Source organism: Schistocerca americana, chromosome 4 (genome assembly GCF_021461395.2).
Source record: "Schistocerca americana isolate TAMUIC-IGC-003095 chromosome 4, iqSchAmer2.1, whole genome shotgun sequence".
Classification (NCBI taxonomy): Eukaryota; Metazoa; Arthropoda; class Insecta; order Orthoptera; family Acrididae; genus Schistocerca; species Schistocerca americana.
Genome location: NC_060122.1, coordinates 666983917 through 667005936, shown reverse-complemented (window position 1 = coordinate 667005936; position 22020 = coordinate 666983917). Strand labels below are relative to the sequence as shown.

General features: G+C 40.6%; 1 protein-coding gene across 3 annotated transcripts in view; it reads right to left on the bottom strand.

Annotated features, from left to right (window-relative positions):
- The window catches only part of LOC124612937 (synaptonemal complex protein 1-like), a 500344-nt gene that overhangs the window by 463763 nt on the left and 14561 nt on the right, over window positions 1-22020 (bottom strand). For all 3 annotated transcript variants that reach the window (XM_047141436.1, XM_047141437.1, XM_047141438.1), the window contains exon 4: window positions 6900-6930. In XM_047141436.1, the coding sequence (XP_046997392.1) occupies window positions 6900-6930 (31 nt within the window). The remainder of the gene's footprint in view (window positions 1-6899; window positions 6931-22020) is intronic.

The window sequence follows — 22020 nt, the reverse complement described above, 5'->3', positions numbered from 1 at the left end:
GAGATGACCATGAGTTTCAGAGCTGACAAAGGCCGATTAAGTCCTTGGAGGAGGCCTGTATGGAGAACCTCCACAAATTCATGATTTCCTTTATCACCTGCAGTTGCTTCAGCGAAGTCACACTATGCCATTCTGTATTCCACATCCTATATGATCACAGGTCCAGTTTCAGAATATCGATTTCAAGAGGTGGCTTACCGGTAGTCAATTTGGCCAGTCAGCCTATCACGTGAGTTCGTTCCCTGGGATCCCAACATGACCTGGGGTCCAGACAAAGACGACTGAGTTGTCCATATTATTTCAGAGCAAAAAAGGAATCCCAGATAGTCATAACAAGGAGACGGTAAGGGTAACACTGGTCAAGAGCTTGTTAACTGCTAAACGATTTGCTACAGGTGAGGAAGGACTCACCGGTGCCACAACAGATATGCCCCAGAGCATGAGAGATGGTTACAAACACCACAGTGAAAACACTGCAGCCATCAAGCAAGGAGTGGAGTTCATTACATTCTGCATGAATGTTAGCAAAGCCACCAGAATAGTTAAGCCATCAGTATAGACTACTTCTGACACCCAAAACGTCCCAATAATGGAGAGTAATTGGCAGTGAGGATCTCAGAATGAGTTGTGTCTTTCAGACCTTCTCATAGGTCAAGAGAGAGAGCTGTGGACGAGGGATGCAACCATAAGGTGTACATGAGTGGGCCTGGAGAAGAGGTCACAGAGGGGAAAGCTAGACTTCAGAGAAAAGGGACTGGATGCCGATGGCAATCATAACCCCAGATGTGGGCCACTGTTGTGGGAGGTCAATCTTTATATCTGGAAAGAGGAGACGGTAGTTTGGGTGCTCTGGAGAGCAGCAGATCCTTAATGAATAAGCAATCAACTATTGCTGGAGCAGAACCTGCAATTGTGGAACCCCTGCCTCCATTAGGAGGCTGAACATGGGGCTAGTAAGAAAGGCACCAGCTGCCTGTCGTACTCCACAGTTGTGTATTGGGTCCAGCATTTGTAATGTCGAAGGTGATGCTGAACAGTATGTGAGACTCCTGTAATTTGGAAGGCACTCGACAAATGCTGTGTACAGTCATAGCAGAGTAGAGTGGTCCATGTCCAAGCTGGTGTTGCTGAGGCATCAAAGAGTGTTGACGTGCAACCAACATATACAATTTAGTTGACGAAGAAGGGGGAAGCCGTGCCAACCGGGCACCGAAGACCAGTCCCAAAAATCTTTGAGAGTCCACCACACTGACGGACTGGTCATCAAGGTACAGATCCTGATGGGGATGGACTGTGCAGTTGCAATAGAAATGCATAATACCGGTCTTGGCAGCTGAAAAATGGAATCCATAAATGAGAGCCCAAGATTGCGCTCAGTGTGTTGCTCCCTGCAGTCTGTGTTCAGCAACGCCCATCACTGACGAACAAAAGTAAATACACAAATCATCAGCATACAAAGAGGACACTGAACACCCCACAGCCACCACAAGACCATTGATAGCCACTAAAAAGAGAAGGACACTCAAAACACAACCCTGCAGAACACCATTCTTGTGCAGATAGAAGCTGCTATGGGAGGCACCAGCCTGTTTTTGAAAAGTGTGACATGAATAAACATTTCCAATAAAAGGGGGAGCAGGTCACGGAGGCCCACTATGTAAAGTGGTAAGGATGTGAGGGCACCATGTGGTATCATAAGCTTTATGCATATCGAAGGAGATTGCAACAAGGTTTTAACACCAGGCAAAAGCCTTTCGGATAGCAGATTCCAAGTAGATTAAATCATCTGCAGTACAGTGGCCTCGACAAAAACCACCCTGGGTTGAAGCCACAAGATCCCAGGAGTCAAGGATCCAATACAGCCTTCAACTCACCATATATCCACGTAACTTGCTCAGGACACTGGTTAAATTGATCAGATGATAGCAGTCCAACTCAAGAGGCAGTTTTCCCGATTTCAAAACTGGAATAATGATACTTTCTTGCCACTGGGAAGTGAATCCCCTCTCATTCCAGATATATTAAAAAGGGCAAGTACATGACATTGACTATCCACTGATGAATGTAGAAGCATTTGGTCGTGCACCTGGTCCAGTCCAGGAGGTGCGTCGGGCAGAGAGCAAGGGCACTGGCAAATTCCCACTCACTAATAATGGCATTATAAGGCTCCAGGTGGCAGGGAACAAAAGATAAATGGAGTCATTCCACACAGTGTTTGAGAAGATGGAATGTGGGTGGAAAGTGGGACCAACACTGAGGCCTGGGTAAATGCCAAGCAAAATGGTCATCAATAGTGTGTGGGCTGTTGAGGATAACACCATTCATGGAAATTGCTGGGACACCTGTAGGAAGACTGTGGCCAAAAATGTGCCTGAGCTTCGTCCATACCTGTGAAGAGGGAGTACGCGGCCCTACAGCAGCAGCATATTGTTACTAATAAATCTGTTTCTGGAGTTAAATAAGATAACACCCTCAGGCACAAAACCATTTAAAGGCCAAGTGGTGGTCAAAAGATGGATGTCATTTGTAGCACTGGAGGGCACAATGGCAGTCTTTAATAACCACAGCAATTTCGGGGGTCCACTCAGAGGCAGTCTTCCATCGGGGATAACCCAAGGAAGAAGGAATCAGCAAAGCAGCTGTCGAAAGGGTGGTGTCACTCAAACTCCATATGAACTCATCAGTGCTGTCACAAAGTGGAGTGATTGAGATGGCAACTGACAAAAGGGCATCCTAATCCACATTAGTAAAGGCCCCCTGACAGCGTGTCCAGGTTAGCGATGCTGGAGAAAAGGTAAGATGATCAGAAAATGATCACTGTCACACAAATTGTCAAGAACTCCTCATGATTGAGATGGCAACCAACAAAAAGGCATCCTAATCCACATTAGTAAAGGCCCCCTGACAGCGTGTCCAGGTTAGCGATGCTGGAGAAAAGGTAAGATGATCAGAAAATGATCACTGTCACACAAATTGTCAAGAACTCCTCATTAAATGGAGGGGAGGAATCCACGGCTACAGATGGAAAGATAAATGGCTGCGAAAGTGTTGTGTGCCACACCGAAGTGTGTGGGGGTTCCACTGTTGAGCAGGCAGAGATCTAGCCCAGTCAGCAGGTCTTCAACAAGGAGAAGAAATGGGGGAGAGAGCTGTTGAAGGAGGGATAGAAGAGCAGGAAGGAGGCCAGTATGGGGAGAGATAAAAGTTATATATTGTTACCACAGAGTCTAAACGGATCCAAATGGCTCCCCCTTCTAGCACAGTATGAAAAGGAACCCAGGAACTAATAACGTCCATGTGGACCAATTTACAGTCACAGTCACTATTGCAGGCTCACAAAGGGCCAAAATCTGATTCCAGCAGAAAGTTTGGAAACAATGAAGAGTCAGCAAAGGAGTCTCCACAAAATGAGATTCCGACAATGCATTACAAACTACAGAGTAGAGAGAAAGAAAGACTGCAATTTCAGAAGGTGAGGATTGTAAACATTATAGTTTCATTAGAGGACAGTAGTACAAGAGGCTGGATGACTGTCGAATAGGCTGCAATCAGTCAATGTCTGTTACTAGTAAGGACACAGTGACATCTGTGAATGTAAAACCCCAATTGAGAGGGAGGGGACAACACCCCCTGGAACGTCGAAGATGGGCATCATCCTGAAACTTACACATCTTTCTCACCTTTGAAGGTTGAGAGGAGGTGTGGGCACTAAGTGAGCAAGTTGCAGCAATATCAAAGATCTGAAAGGGAAGAAGTGACCTTGAGACCTACAGAGTGTGGGTCCCAAGTCCAACTCTATGTAACAGGCTTCTTTCGTGGAGATGTTGGTGAGGGACATTCTTAAAGGGAACCCCAGTCCCAGCAGGTGTCAGAGAAGAGGATTTCCTCTCCGGCTGAGGAGAAGGCGTGGTTCTGTGAAGGGAATGGGAACCACCAGAGCGGAGGAAAAGGAAGAGGGACAGGATGGAGGTAAGGAGGAATGAGAAGGAAAGGATGCAACAGAAGCAAAATTAGACATTAAAGATACCAGGTGGAGATGGTTGAATTTTTGTTAGGCCACTGACTAGGACAGGCAGTCGAGAGTTTTGAATCCCTGAATGTTCCTTTCCTTTTTATAAACTGGATAATCCAGTGAGTGATGAAATGTATGCCAGCAAAGTTCACACAATTGGGTGGTGTGGTGCAAGGATTCTCCCCATGGAAGGGACAGCCACAGTCATTGCAAACAGGAGTTGCCTCACTTCGTGAAGACATGTGACCAAACAGTGGCACCAGAAACAGTACATGGGAAGTGGGATATGGGCCTTCATGGCACAATGGTAAACCATAACTATGACCTTTTCCATAAGGTTATTCCCATCAAAAGCAAGCATGAAAGCACTGGTATCAATGTCTTTTCATTAGAACCTTTCTCGACTTGCCAAACAAAATGAACACCACACCAGATTAATGATGAGTTCCTCGTCAGATTGAAGAAAGAGGTCCCTAGGGGAAGATAATGTCCTGGGTCATATTTAAGGACTGGTGAGGAGTGGTGCTCACTGCGATGGCTCCTAAGCGCTCGCAAGCACAAAGGGACTGGTGAGGAGTGGTGCTCACCGTGATGGCTCCTAAGCACTTGCAAGCACAAAGGTAAGCCAACTGACTGGCAGAAAAGGGTTTGATCAGTAGGGAAGCAGATTGTGTCTTACTAAATGAGTCAACTTCATCTTTGATATTTTCTGTAAAAAAAGAAAGGTTTGGTAGCAGTGGAAGTCACCCTATCTATCCTGGAACAAACCAGGTAGCAGAGAAAGGACTTCATGCTAAGTCAATGGGTCTGGCCATCTTCCCTAGACGTGGCCCCAGAAGGGAAGACCAAGGAGAAAAAGTTCCTGTCAGAAGAAGTGGCTGTGGAAGAGCTTAGCATGCTTCAGGTGAAGAGTGCCCAACCTGGTACCATGCATTCCCATCAGGTGCTCACTTCGTGGGTGCCACACAGCTGTGGCACGGGCTAGCTGGGACAGCGGTTGTTGCCGGAGTTCCAATGCCTCAAAAAAATGAGCAGCAACTCCTACACATACACAAAGCAGGAATAGCTCAGGTACCAGAAGTGGGATCCCTGTGTTGTCAGGGGGCTCAGTCATTTGAGTACATAACAGCTCCACCACACAGAGTGGCTACATGTTCTGGTGACCTAGCAAGGAGGAAGTTAGGTCTACAGTGGGAAGGAAGGGGGGAAGGTGGGATGGGAGAGAGGAACTCACAACAGAGATATTAGGGAGGGAGTTCTTCCCCAAATGACTCCCACTATAGGAGCAATTTTGAAAGGGAGGTCAAATTCCAAGGAGGATCAGATAAAAAAGGGAGAGTGGAAACACGAGACACAAGACAAAAGGGAATAGCAGAACTGAGGAAATAGCCAGATTGTCATATAGGGAACCAGGTGCAGGGGGAAGGAGGGGGGATATGGGATGGGAAGGACTGGATATGGGGAAGGGAATGAAACTCAGGAGAAAAGAAAGGCTGCAATAGCTCAGGGCCCCATGTACACCACACATGTATCCACAAATGAGCTGTGAGCCCCCGAGATGAAATGTTCAGTGGGATTCATGTTGTGTGATTGAATTGTCCACAATGTTCTTCAAACAAATCATGAACAATTGTGGCTCAGTGACATGGCACATTGTCATCCACAAAAATTCCATCACTGGTTGGGAACACAAAGATGATGAATCATTGCAAGTGGTCTCCAAGTAGCCGAACATAACCATTCCCAGTCAATGATCACTTCAGTTGGACCGGAGGAACCAATCCATCCCATGTAAACACAGCCCACACCATTATGGAGCCATGACTAGATTGCACAGTGCCTTGTTGACAACCTGGGTCCATGGTTTCATGGGGTCAGCACAACACTCGAACCCTACCATCAATTCTTACCAGCTGAAATTGGGACTCATCTGATCAGGTCATTGTTTTCCAGTCATCTAGCATCCAACCAATAAGATCACAATCCCAGGATAGGCACTGCATGCAGTGACATGCTGTTAGCAAAGGCACTCACATCAGTCATCTGTTGCCATAATCCATTAACACCCAATTTTGTCGCACTGTCCTAGCAGATATGTTTGTCATACATTCCACACTGATTTCTGCAGTTCCTTCATGCTGTGTTGCTCATCTGATAGCAATGACAACTGTACACAAATGCCACTGCTCTTGGTTGTTAAGTGAAGGCCGTCTGCCACTGCATTGTCAGCAGTGAGAGGTAATGCCTGAAATTTGGTATTCTTGGCACACTCTTGAGGCTGTAGATCTAGAAATATTGAATTCCCTAACGATTTCTAAAATGGAATGTCCCATGCATCTAGCTCCAACTACCATTCCGTGTTCAAAGTCTGTTAATTTCCATTGTACAGCCACAACCACATCAGCAACCTTTTCACATGAATCACCTGTGCACAAATGAAAGTTCCACCAATGCACTGCCCTTTCATACCTTGTGTGCATGACAGTACGGTCATCTGTATATGTGCATGTTGCTGTGTAGAAAACTAATTTTTTTTTTTTTTTTGTCACTATGAAAAGTTTAATACTATTTGTATTTTGTCGGGAACAATATTACATTTGACGCCTTTGTTTCACAGTTTGAATTCATTGTTGGTGAAACATATTTCTGCAATACAAACCACATTATCAGAAACATTAAGTTCTACTTGAGAGGAGCAGATGGATGACTTCATTTCATTATCTGAGATGAGAGCAGATATAAGATGAACTAATCAGCACCAAAATTAATACCATAGGCTAAACTCTCTCCTTATCACTACACACATCTAAGAGATGTTAAGCACAACTAATCACACGTTATCTTTGCCAGACAGCTATTTGTTATGTTATGATAATAAAAATCTTACCTCTGCAGAGGTATATTGTTGAGGCTGCTCCCTAAGAGGAAACAAATCAAAAACAATTGTATTAGTGGATATGTTTTAAGAGTTCCAACTAAAGCAAACTACAAAATCAAATATGAAGATCTGCTCTTAAGGATTATGGAAGATACAATGCCATCTTTACAGAATGAACTTTTATATACTATGTAAAATACAGGATGGTCTACGATATGTACATGGAGATAGGTTACTATTTACCAAACAGAGGAAGTGGATGGGCACATAGAAAAATGAAGACACATAAGACAGGAATTTGAGAGCGATAAGCAAAACGAGTATGCTGCAGCACTGCACCAGTGTAAGAGTGCACATGCAGCATACACTGACATGGAGGAATGGATTGGGTAGAGGAAACAATAGAAGTAGAGGAGAATGTGTCAAGAGAATATGGGTGCAGGATGAGCAGAGTTAGGGTCCCAGGACAGGGGTGGCACTGGATGTGGGAGAGGGGACTAGCAGAGACCAAGGCAAGGAGGATTACAGGATATAATGACATGTTACAAAGACAATTCTGATCTATGTAATTCAGAGAAGATAGTGTTGGGGGGAAGCATCCAGATGGCACGATTTGTGAATCAGCCATTGAAATCAAACACATTGTACTCAGTAGTGTTTTCCACCACTTAGAGGTCAACTATGGTCTCAGCCACAGTTTGGTGGTGGCCATTCTTCTGGGTAGATAGCTTGTTGTGTATTCAACCCACATATAATGCTGCTCAGAAATTGCAGCAGAGCTGGCATGTGTTATGACGGCTTTCACAGGAGGCCCTGTCCTAGGGGCCCTAACTTCACTCATCATGTCTCTGTACTCTCTTCCACATATTCTCACGTTCCACTGCAATCTCCCCCACAATTTACTCTTCTGCATCACCATGCAATCCACACGTTCATCTGTGCTGATGCTCAAGCTGCATTCTTATCCTGCCTCTCCCCTCTGGATTTCCATCATGCAGCTGCTGGCTGTGCCCCCAGCCAGTCATCAACCATATGTCCCCAACACTCCTCCACAATCCCAGCCCCCTTTCTCCCCTCCCCCATCCTATCCTATATAACTGCTCACTACAGTCAAGCTGCAAATCCAGGACAGTGGAGTCAGTGGACACACTGTGTGTGTGTGTGTGTGTGTGGAGGGGGGGGGAGGGGGTGCACTCTACAGCTTGCACAAAAGCTAGCAAAACTCTCAGTTTCATTTATGAGCCATTCAATGACTCAACCCCTTTAATACCCAGAGAGTTATTACCTTTACTCCTTAAATCATCAGAGAGGAGAGAGAGAGAGAGAGAGAGAGAGAGAGAGAGAGAGAGAGAGAGAGAGAGAGAGAGATACTGCATATTTTTTACTCTTAAATTATTGAGAACTTTGAATTTTGGTCTGCAATTCTCTCAGCTTCTCACGTTAGTCATTACACTGGGAGCTCTTTTCTGTATTATAAATTCACCTCAAAATCAAAAATATCTAACAAATATCAAAGGAACTAAAGATGATGATCAGTACAGCTCGAAACAACAGCATGATAGTACACAAGCTATACAACACCATTAAAAATAAGATAAAAACATGAGACATCAAAAATAATTGCACTCCAGATATATCAATGTATAACAGTAACACACTATGCACACTTATGCCACAAAACTCATCACATTACAAATACAAAATGGCACACCATAGCATAACACAACCAGCTCAAATACAAAGTTGGTAACATGAAGAAACAAAGAATTAAAATATTCTTTGAGACAAATAGCAGAACACAAAAGAGATTAAAAACCATGATATATGAGAACAATAAACAAAATACTCCAATAACATATGACTTGAAACTCAAAATACATTGGAAAAACAGCAAAAAATTTTAATATGAAATACAAAGGACATGTAAGGGAATGTTAGCCACTTCACATATGCAAAGCATCTAATAGAGAGAAAAAAAACCATCACAGTTGGATAAAAACAGACATGGCAGTTTACAGGATAATAACAGAAAAAAGTGAATACTCATCCTCCAGGAAACGTAACTCATTCAAATGGAAAAAAAATGAAAATATGCTCAGTGGCCAAAAAAGTAATAACAGAAGAACAGTATCTGTATTACTAAACAGCCTGTTGTGACACATGTATCCAGTTGCAGGTTGCCTATCTAACGACTTCCAGGGGCAACAACCCCCCCCCCCCCCTTTTTTTTATTTTATTTTCAGTATTTCTTACAACTGTTAACCAAATTTAAAAATCTAAAATGCTGTCATAATCTACTCGTTAAGAGGCATAATCTTACGTTACAGGTCTAATGCAGTATGACAAGTATTACAGCAAGAAACTGTGTATACGCGTCTTGAGGCAGTCTAAAGGTGCATTTACACTTGTGGAGCATTTTGTGCACATTAGGCACACGTGACCACTGCACAAAGAGGCAATGAGGTGCTTGCACCAGAGCAAAGTCATGCATGCCTCTGAACTGTGCACACAGGTCACCGCACGCAGGCGCAGCAGTCTCCCCATCCCAGGAGGAGAAACACATGCAATTGTTTTCTGCAGTTTTCTACATTTGGTGTTATGTTTTACTGTTTCCTGCTGTTGAAAGACTCAGTTTTTAGCACACATTCAAATTTACCTTCATGTTAACAGTCTGGCTAAGTTGTCCAGTGAGAAACACACAAAATTTGAACAGTATCATTGTTAATTTTATCTCATTTTTTCTAGCTTGTTAATTCCATGGATTATACTGACAGAGTGAGGCTAATTAATTGTCTATAGATCCTCACAAATAAGAACAACCTGGAAACAACAAAGGCAAATCAGAACAAAATAAAAAGCCTTTGTTCGTACTTCCAATAAAAACGTATTCAAGAGGAGTGATTCTGGGGCCCTTGATGTGTCAGAGCTGTCCTGGTTGCTTTATGATTTGCTTTCATTCATAATTAATTTGTGTCGATAAGGGAAAATAAAAGAACATCGAGCTCTATCAGAAATGTGTGATCACAAAATTCTTTTTCATTTACAAATGGAATCAGAAACTCAACATCTAATGTCTGGTATTTCTTCATGAGCCACCAGCTGGAATCTGTATGTTGGAGATCCATATACTGCTGAAACTGTGTCGTTCTATGCTTCACAGATATGAATTCCCATTGCTACCAGCTCAGCCATTCAATCAAATTCATCACAGAAGCAATAAAATTCCTGATGTGTCAGACTCTTTCTAATCCCTCAGTTGATTTTATGGTTCTTACTTTTCTCTTTAAAGTTTTCTCCTGTTAAGACTTCATTATTATGATTATGATACACATTTTGCAATATAAATAAAATACACGTAGTGGAATATTCTTGACCTGTTCATTTCAAATGTTAAGGACCTAGCAAGTGTTTTGTTCCCAACAGCAAGTCTTATACAGAGGTTTGACAAAAATATGGAAACACTGCAAAAAATTCATGCTCAAATCTAAACACAAATGCGAGCCAAGCCTGAAGGTTGTGCTGTTGTATTTGACCACGAACAACTCCTGTGTAATCTCTTCTATGCATTGCAAGTATCAGTTGTGGTAGGGACCGATGACCTCAGCAGTTTGGTCCTTTGGGAATTCACACAGTTGTGGTCAGTACAGTGTTTTCTGTAACTGTGAGTGCATTATGTTGGAGCTAAGTGAATTTGAATGTGGACAAATTGTTAGTGCCTACATGGTGGTTGCTTCCGTAACCAAGGTAGCCAAATTGTTTAGTGTTTCATGAGGCACCATATCGAAGATGTATCCCGTATACAGGAAAAGTGGATGAAAGTGTGTGTTAGAGTGATCATGACAGATAGTCACTGAAGGGGACTGTGACAAAAAGTAAGAGGATGACAGCAGCAGAAGTTACTGTACAACCAATGACACACTCAGGAACCATGTCAACACCAAACAAGATGAAGGGAGCTCCATAAGCAGGGAATTTCAGGGCAAGCTCAAATTTCAAAACCACACACCAAATGTCCATAACAGAAAAACACAGTGCAGAAGTCAAAGCGCAGTGGAAGAAAGTCATTTGGTCAAATAAGTATTGTTTCACAGTGTTCCCAGTTTCTGGCTGAAATTACATCTCAAAATTGACACAGGACAGGGGAGGGGTGGGGGGGGGGGGGGGGGGGGTTGGTGATGATTTGAGCAGCCACATCTTGGTATTCCATGGGCTCCGTGTTTACTCTGCAAGTTCACATTACTGCCAAGGATTGTTTGACTGTTTTGGCTGATCTTATCAGGTGTATGCTAGGGTACAATATTTGTTACCCCAATGCTGATTCAGTGTTCCAAGATGACTGAGTCCCTGTCCACACAACTCACATTGACCAGGACTAGCTTTATGAGCATGAGAATGAATTGTCACATATCCTCTGGCGACCACAATCACCACATAGCAATGCTATTGAGCCTTTGCAGTATACTTTTGAGAGAAGTTTGCTTGATTGCTATCCACCTCCATCATTGTTACCTGAACTTGTCATTATTTTGCAGGAAGAATGATATTAGAGTCCATTAAAAACCATACAGGACTTGTATTTATCCATTCCCAGATGACTGGAAGCTGTTTTGAATGCCAATGTTTTACCTACACTGTATTAGATGTGATAATGTGTTGTGTTTGTGGTGCTTCTATATTGTTGTACGACCCCTGTGCGTTAGGTGATACTCACCCTGCCTTTACACAGTGTTTACACTGGCAGCCAGCCCATGCCCTGCCGGAATCATTCAAAATTTTTAACATTTCTAGTGCGAGCCAGTGAAGCTACACTTCACTTTCTGCAGTACACATCAGTTTTTAACAAGAGTCGCTGCTCAAGCTAATTTTTTCGTTGCAGAAAGAAGAAGTTCCTTTACTTTTCACAGTTGATGACGAAAAATTACAAGTATTGTAATCATATACATGAAGATTTGTTTTCTCTGATTGTTACTGAAATGGACATTTACTGAGTCCATCAATTTTCTAGTTTTGGAGCTATAAGGAATTAAACAGCCATATCTTCTTACATCCTTTAATTATTATTTCAGTTAAAATGGTGAAATCTAAATGGAAACACCTCTGAGAGAGTTACAGAGAAGAACTTAAAACAAACCTTGGGACAGTGAGATTAGGTGATCCAGGGAAAAATCCATCATAACACAATTCCACTTGGCCTTGATTTCACCACATGAATTCCTTAAAAGATGTTTTAATTCTACGACCGATGCATATCTCCTTGTCAGTGGAAACAGAGCCACTGAGCCAAATGAGATTATATCAAGAATTTTCAATTTTCAGTCTGTGTCACAAGATGAAGATCATTCTGAGAGGTCATTATTAGCTCCAGTTGATGAACCGTTGCAATTACCAAGTACCGCATCATTAAGATAAAAGAAAAAAAAAACTTGAAACAGAATTTTAGCAGCTCAAAAAAGACAAATTAGCTTTGATGAAGGCACACCAAGAAGATGACACTTGTTACTTCCTGAAGAGTCTCTGGAGTGTGATAAACATCCTTCTTCTACAAAGGCAAATATTTGTAAAACTTACAATACAAGAAGTTCTGTATAATGAACGGGATGATGTAAGTCTGTGCAGAGTTTTCCTTCAAAACAGTGAGTGTACACCAATTCATCTTACTTTGTCATATACAATTTTTCTTCTGCTCTTATACTCCCTCAAAAATTTGTCTGTGTGAAATTTTTCTTGATTGTTCTGCTGCAGATTTGGGAGAGTACTATGGTTCATTACATAATATGAATACCTTTATTATTACCTTTATTACCAGTTCTATGTCATTCACCAGCCACAGCTGGACAGACAGCATCAAGATACAACATTATCAAAATACATGAATATAACTCTACTATGATAGTAATTTAATACTGCAAGACATATTTAAGTTATAAATTAGATTACAATAATAAAACAACTATAAAATAGATACAAGTATATAATGAAATTTAATGCAACAGTTGCTGTTGGAGTCATGGAACTGAGCTGCAGCTCAAGTAAACACTATACTATAACTAGAGAAGAATTCTTCAATATTGTAGAAGGGTTGCTATTTTAGCTTACACAAAACAGTAGTTTTAAACTGCTCCCATGGCAAAGACTGAATGTGATCAGGTAGAGCATTAAACAATTTTAGGGCCACCTTTGGGAAGCTGTTTTGTGTGTCTGCTAATTGACACCTTGGCATGTCGATACTGTCTTTGTTGCGAGTGCTGTAGTTGTGAACTTCATTTCTCTTTCTGTAAATATCATGGTTTCTCTTTACGTGGAAGAGGCAGTTCAATATATACTGCTGGCTGTAAACAGTTAGAACTCCTAACCTGGTGAAAAAAATGGTTTACAGTGGTCTGTTTATTTTTTTTTTTTTTTGGGGGGGGGGGGGGGGCGCTTGAAATAATTATCCTCATTGCTTTGTTTTGCAGTAATAGCACATTCTTGCAGCCTGCAGAATGGCCCCAAAACAACAGACCATAACTGATGTGGCTGTGGACCATTGCATAGTACACAGTTAGAAGGTACTGTTCTGGTACTACACTTTTCAGTTTCCTCAAGAGGTACAAGACCATAACCTCCTATTTCTTCTATGCTTCGAACCTTGACAAGTTACAGTATTGTTAAAACAATTCTAATAAAACAATGAAGTCATTTTTATGTACAATGGCTCAGACTGGTTGCCAGTGAACAACTGGTGACTGCACCTGTGTATTTATGTATGTTAGCTGTCAATGAGTGGAAATTCTTTTGACAGTGCTGAACAGTCAGTCAAGAAACTGGTTCTGACTGCACAAGGAGACAACACTACAGCTGTATCGATTGACCGTGATTCATTTAATTAGACTGCAGTGTTTGATGCCAACTAAATGCACCCATTATTCTTTCTGTTAAAATAAAAAATAAATAAAATACAAAGTGGAAACAGGAACATTTTGTGTATTAATTACTTTAGATGCAGAAACATCCACAAAATGTGCTTCCATTTGTCAACTCCAGATAGAAACCCATTAAACAGAAGGTCACAACCTTTTATTATAGTCAATCCACAGCAAAATCTCACCTTACGTGAATTTAATCTCCCCTTCTACTTTCATATATGAATTGTACATTCAATTTCAAGAAAAATTTGTATGTATTTGGAGTTTCCTGAAACACGGATAATTAAAATCACCTGAGGATACAATAATAGGCCTGCACTGATTGTAGTAATTTGTTTTTCTATCCTGCAGTGTTCCTGACACTGCCCTAAACCTGCACAGACTCAGTTGGCTTGCATATGCGGCATTGACACTATTTAATAACTTGAATTTACTTGTGGATGAAGACAGATATCAGTGTCACCATCATTTCAAAAATGTTTTTGTACCTTTATCAACAGTGAACTCACAATAACGCGTAGTCCAAAACGCTCTGAAAAATTGTACATGCAGCTTACCATTTGCTACAAGATACATAAATCAAGTGCACATGCTTGATAAATAGCATCATTTCATATTTACGGTTATGGCTTATGAAAAGGTAAATGATTAATTAAGAAGCTGATACTCCACCCCACGTGAAAAATCATACACTATTGGCCATTAAAATTGCTACACCACGAAGATGACATGCTACAGATGCGAAATTTAACTGACAGGAAGAAGATGCTGTGATATGCAAATGATTAGCTTTTCAGAGCATTCACACAAGGTTGGCGCCAGTGGCAACATCTACAACATGCTGACATGAGGAAAGTTTCCCACTGATTTCTCATACACAAACAGCAGTTGACCGGCGTTGCCTAGTGAAACATTGTTATGATGCCTTGTGTAAGGAGGAGAAATGCGTACCATCAAGTTTCCTACTTTCATAAAGGTCGGATTGCAGCCTATCGCGATTTCGGGTTATTGTATCGTGACACTGCTGCTCGTGTTGGTCGAGATCCAATGACTGTTAGCAGAATATGGAATCGGTGGGTTCAGGAGGGTAATACGGAACGCCGTGCTGGATCCCAACGGCCTCGTATCACTAGCAGTCGAGGTGACAGGCATCTTATCAGCATGGCTGTAACGAATTGTGCTGCCACTTCTCAATCCCTGAGTCAACAGATGGAGACATTTGCAAGACAACAACCACATGCACGAACAGTTTGACAACGTTTGCAGCAGCATGGACTATCAGCTCGGAGACCATGGCTGCGGTTACCCTTGACGCTGCATCACAGACAGGAGCGCCTGCGATGGTGTACTCAACGATAAACCTGGGTGCACGAATGACTAAACGTCATTTTTTCGGATGAATCCAGGTTCTGTTTACAGCATCATGATGGTCGCATCCGTGTTTGGTGACATCGTGGTGAGCGCACATTGGAAGTGTGTATTCGTCATCACCATACTGGCGTATCATCCGGTGTATGGTATGGGGTGCCATTGGTTACACATCTCGGTCACCTCTTGTTTGCATTGACAGCACTTTGAACAGTGGACGTTACATTTCAGATGTGTTACGACCCGTGGATCTACCCTTCATTCAATCCCTGCGAAACTCTACATTTCAGGAGGATAATGTACGAACACATGTTACAGGTCCTGTACGGGCCTTTGTGGATATAGAAAATGTTCGACTGCTGCCCTGGCCAGCACATTCTCCAGATCTCTCACAATATGCCAGTCGCTACTCTTGTTAAACTGTGGTATCGTGTTGAAACTGCAAGGGCAGCTGTACCTGTACACGCCATCCAAGCTCTGTTGACTCAATGCCCAGGTGTATCAAGGCCATTATTACGGCCAGAGCTGGTTGTTCTGGGTACTGATTTCTCAGGATCTATGCACCCAAATTGCATGAAAATGTAATCACATGTCAGTTCTAGTATAATATATTTGTCCAATGAATACCCGTTTATCATCTTCATTTCTTCTTGGTGTATCAATTTTAATGGCCAGTAGTGTATTTTTAAACCATATTTTTTTCAAAATCAATTCAGAAACATTGTGCAACTAAAAAAAATCGCATGAAATGGAAAGTAGTCACATTCAACAAACCTTGATTTCCAAAGTAGTCATAACTCAGCAATGTACAACAAATTTTACATACACTTTGAAACATCTAAGAAACTTTTTCTCACTGCCCCCCCCCCCCCCCAGTCTCCCACAAAATAATCCACGGAAAACGTTTGTCATCTACCACGTTTTTCTGTTCATGCACTAAAACTTCAACAACAGGTATGACATTTTAATTTATTACTTCTTTGCTACTAACTCAATTTGTAACACATTTTACAGACAGTATCCACATATACCACTGAATCTGCCTGCAAAAATACACTGAAGTGCCAAAGAAACTGGTATAGGCAAGCGTATTCAAATACAGAGAGATGTAAACAGGCAGAATATGGCACTACGATCAGCAATGCCTATATAAGACAACAAGTGTCTGGTGCAGTTGTTACGTCAGTTACTGCTGCTACAATGGCAGGTTACCAAGATTTAAGTGAGTTTGAATATGGTGTGATGGGACACAGCATCTCTGAGGTAGCGATGAAGTGGGGATTTTCCCATACGACCATTTCACGAGTGTACCGTGAATATCAGGAATCCAGTAAAACATCAAATCTCCAACATCGCTGCAGCTGGAAAAAGATGACTGAAGAGAATCATTCAATGTGGCAGTAGCGTAACCCTTCAACAAATTGCTACAGATTTCAATCCTTTTAACAATAAGCCACACTGTGATGTAGAATGCCACTCTTGCAGCATCTGCCACTGGAGCTGGCACAGCACCCCCATGATGCTTACTAAATGAACATGTAAAAAATGCATTGTTCTTCTTTCGATCTCCTCAATTTTTTCTATCAATCCCATCCGGTATGGATCCCTGACTGATGAGCAATATTCAAGTACTGGTTGAACAAGGGTTTTGTAAGCTACCTCCTTTGTGGGTGGACTCCACTCACTGAGGACTTTTCCAACTAATTTCAGTCTGGCATCTGCCTTATCGGTGATTAATTTTCTGCAGTCAGTGCACTTTAAATCACTCTGTATGCATACTCATATATACTTAATGGATCTGATGGATTTGACTGCTTCCAATGATTGTCCAGCAACTGTGTAATCATACAGTAATGGGTCTTTCACCAATTTATGTGCTATACATTTGCATTTGTTTATGCTGAGGCTCACTGCCCATCCCTGCATCAAGCATCAGTCCTGTGCAGATCTTTCTGCATTTTGGTGCAATTTTCTAGTGTAGCAACTTCTCTATATACAACAGCAACTACCACAGACAGTCTCATGGAACTTCCAGTGTTATCCAATTGGTCATTTATATGAGATGTTATCAAAGAGCAATGGGAGCTTTTGATTTTCTTAAAGAATTTTTATTTCTTCATCGACATCAACTTTGTCCCCTTGTAAGTAACCCTCCTCAGACATAATACACTTGTGCCAGCACTTTTTCCGATCTTGGAGGCACTTCTGGAACTCACTTTTCATTCTGGTGTTCAGCTCCTTCAACAACCCTGTTTATATCTCATCAATGGTGGCAAAACTACATCCTTCCAAGGTTCTCTTTAATCTCGGGCCATGTTCGACAACCTGAGGCAACAAAACAGTTTTGTTTTCTGCCAAAACATCATGAACAAACAATGAGATGTGAGCAGGAGCATTATCACAATGCAATTTCCATCGGTGGTTTTGTCACAATTCTGGTCATTTTCTTTGGACTGCTTCATGCAAACACCACATAATTTCCAGGTAGTGTTACTTACTGACAGTACACCCAAAAGTCAAAAACTCATGATGCACTGTTCCACTGTAATCGAAGAAAACGGAGAGAACAACATTCACATGTACTAGTACTTGTTGAATTTTTTTGGTTCTTGGCTCTTTAAGCAATTTTCAATGGGGTGACTGAGCCCTGGTTTCGAAGTCATACACATATACCCACATTTTGTCAGCTGTTATAACCGTCTTTTGAAATCCTGGATTGGATCATTGTCAACTTCATTCAGTAATTCCTGAGCGATGTCTACACAACATTATTTTTTTGTTGCTACAGGTTTCACGCCCAAAACATCTGAAAAAATTGCTTGGAAACAGCCAAAGGTTTTGCTGAAATCATCAGCAACCTTCCTGATAGTGATTTGTTAATTTCCCACAACCACTTTCTTTACTTTTTCAACACTGCTGTCAGTAATTATGTGTTATGGTGTCCAGAGCAGACATCTTCAATGTCTTCTCAACCCTCTTTGACACATTTATACCACTTGTAAACTCTTGTCTTACTCATAGTAGAGTCACCAAAAGCCACAGTCAACATTTTGAATAATGTGCTGCACTTTATTCCATTTTCCAAGCAAAATTTATAGTAAATTCTATGATCTACCCCTTTCAAAAGAAAAAATTTTCCAAGCATTTGAAAAAACATAACATTTTCGACTGTCAACAATAAACTAAATATTCAAAACAACTGAAAATGCAAACATAAATCAAGAACATGGGTAAAATTTAATGGTCCTATAACATTCCCTTGGGGTATGCCCGACGTTACTTTTGTGACTGAAGATGTCTCTCCATCGAAAATGATATGCTGTTTTCTGTTGATTGTTTTCCCTACTCTGACGCCGAAAGGCATCTCAGTTGTTGGAAACAACTGCCCATCGCAACGCACACATCTCTTCAATGCATAACCCACCCATCGTGCCATCAGATACAACATATTATCTGTTTTCAGTGCCCTTTACTCAATGAGATGTCTTTTTTTAGACCCCAGGCATTAACTTCTTCTTAGCAAGTTAACATAAAGACATCATAACTTGTCACCAGTAACAGTAGTGGATAGGAATGCTCCATGAGTGAATTGGTGACATTCAAGCAAAAACATAGTAACAACCGCACCTTCGACTACTGTTCCTTTGATTTAGACCATGCAGTACTTCTCCACTTGACTCCTGGTCCTTGCCTACTGAATGCAAATGTTGCACGAAGGTTAAACGGTCGCAGATCATTCTTGAGACTTTCTGAACATGCAAAATCATTCATGGCAGAGTGATCTTACTTGAAATTCTTTTCTGACATTAATTATCACATCACACTCACCCCACAGATGATACAAATGTTTCGAGCAGTCTCCACTGACTTCACCCTCCACTAAATTCAAAAGGAACAGTATGTCACAAAAGTTGGACCTTTTTCCACATGTGATTCTGTTTTATGATGCTTAATCAAACAATCGAATATCCAGAATAGAACCATGACAATATTATGAAAAGACATTAAGTCTGGCCTCAGTACCAAGAGACAGTGGTCATGTGTCAGTGAGTTCTCTTTGTTGTGCCTGCCTGCAACTCAACATCACTGTATGGTCAGTAGCAATCTACCCTTTTCATACTATTATAATGGTTAATATCATTCATAAGTTTCAAGTATACAAAATCCACTGCGTAATTGCAAGGAGTGTGCCATGTTTTGATCACCTGGGCAGATTCCAATTCACATCAAGAGATCAATGGCAAGAGCTAATGTTGCGTGTTGTTGGAGGCCTCTGTACAGTGGGAAACTCTATGGCATAAACTGTTCTGACTTCACAAAGCCAGAAGTTCTTTCATGGATATGTTTCTGGAGGGTTTTGCTATTACTGGTGGGTTAGAAAGTGAAGCAAATTATCTTTAAGGTTCCATCTGACTCATACTTTTAGGACACAACCAAAATGTGGTTTAAAAAATTAAAGAAGGAATGGACTTGAACTTACTTTCTCTCTCTCTCTCTCTCTCTCTCTCTCTCTCTCTCTCTCTCTCTCTCTCTCTCTCTCTCTCACACACACACACACACACACACACACACACTCACTCACTGTGTGATGTTTACCTCTAGGTCATGGAGCAGACACAACACTACAACAGTCTGAGCAGACGACAACACTTTCTCCTGAAACTTTCATGTCCTACAGTAGTGCTGTCATGCAGCTGGTCAGACTTAGAATTCTGAATGGCAGTCAGTTTTATTGGCACCTTAAGTGAACGACTCTGATTTAGTCTCTGCAGTACCAATTATGTGTTAAAGACTATACAAGAAAGATTTAAAGTTAATCATATGGAGCTAGATGTCAGGCAAACTTACACACTACTCAAGACAAAAACTGAAGCAAACCTATTGTTTGTTCCAAATGTTACTCCACTTATTTATCATTATGAAAAGAACCCTTGATCTACCATTATTTGATCATCTAATTAGATAAGAGACATTTCCACAGAATATAGAGAATAACAAAAATTACATTGGTGGTTATTAACACAGAAATGTAAGAGCATATAGTGAAAATGTCATTGTCAAGGTTTGCACAATGGAATGTATGGAAGTGCTCAAAAATAATTATGTTGTGCAAAGTAATGAACTCTAATACTGTAACAGTAATATTATTTAAGAAGCAAGAGTACTTTGTAGCAGACAAAATGATTTGGCACTTTGTGTGCATTTGGTAATTAGTAAAACTAATTTAACAACTATCCATCACATAAAGTCTATTCGCAGAAGTATGGTGTAACTGATTTGCAAACATGAACTGATAATGACAGAACATGTACAGTTCAATTTAGTAATACATACTAAACCTGAAGGAAAACTCCTTCACTTACATGAGAATAGCATATCATAATTAATTTATGTTGGATTGATTATGTACTTTATTAAGGAGCATTGAAGCATAATCTTAATTCCTACTTCCCTCAGCTCAAGACGGGCAAGTGGGGAGGAGGTCAAAAAGGGGAGGGGCCATATGTAGTACAACATAATCTTCACTGACATTGCTGTCCTTGGTGGAATGATATATATTTATTCACAAGACATATTTCAGCATTCTTTTTCTAATTATAATTTGGAAATAACTGCAGACTGATCAGTCTGTGTGTGCTTCATATCAACACAGCTTTATGTATCTCATCGGGATGCGACAAATCACTGAACAGGTCATAACAACGCATTTGGCCAATGACCAGCAACCATGAGAAGGAAGAATAATTTTCTTTTCATTCCCTGTGATAATTATTTAAATACTGTGTAATCATAAAACAATCATTGTCATTTGTATCTCATACTGAAAGATTGCCTGTCATATGATTTAACATGGATCACACAAACAACATATTGTATGTGTAAATTTATAATACTGCAAAAAGTGAAAAAAAATGTGCTGTTTGCGAAACATGAAGAAGTTGTATGAAAAATTAATTTTGTTAGTTTCCCCATTATTCCTTGAGAAGTGTACAGGCAAAAAGCAAAATATCAATATTTTTACGAAGTTACAATATACACAAAATCAAAGGGTATATGTAGGAGCTAGCTGTTGCAATATTATGGAAACATTTGCTACCTAGAAGATTGACAAGGTTTCACATATCATAAATATGTTATTAAAAAAGGAAAGTGAAGTGATAGACCAGTGATGAATACACCAAGGACTAAAAAAATAATCTCGAAGTTCTGAAGTTGTCTTACATAAGGTTCTGAGTATAAAGCACACAGCAGTCACAGTTATAACAATAGAGTAAATGAAAAATTAATAACAGTTATTATACTTGGTTGCGTCAATTGTCGCATTTTTTGGGTGCTTACTAAGACACAGTAAAGTAGCAGCATGTTGTAACATGTCAACATGTAGAACAAAATTTGTTCTGAAAATATTGCCACATTCAATTATAGGTGTACATTTTATTATGACTGTTCCTTCACTGCAAATCATGAGGAGGAAGACGAGAAGTTGTGCACGTTCTTGTCTTGAATTTTGTTCTAGTGTACTGTGTAAAACAAAACTGGCATAAAACATTACAACACTTAACTGTTATTGTAATAATGTGAGATGATGATACTATTAGTCAATTCCATGTTAAGAGCAATAATGAAATTAATCTCTCTATGAAACAAGCACAAAGATTAAAGAAACCCTAATCTGGCTATCATGCTTACAGTCCGGTACCTTCTAAAAAGTTGCTTATGCTATTACGAAAAAATTACTATTTTTGCCATACCATTTAGATAATATTCACAGTATATCAACAATGAAAATAAAATTATGGATTACTAAATTTATTAATATTATAACACAAAACATAAGATAAATATAACTAAGATGG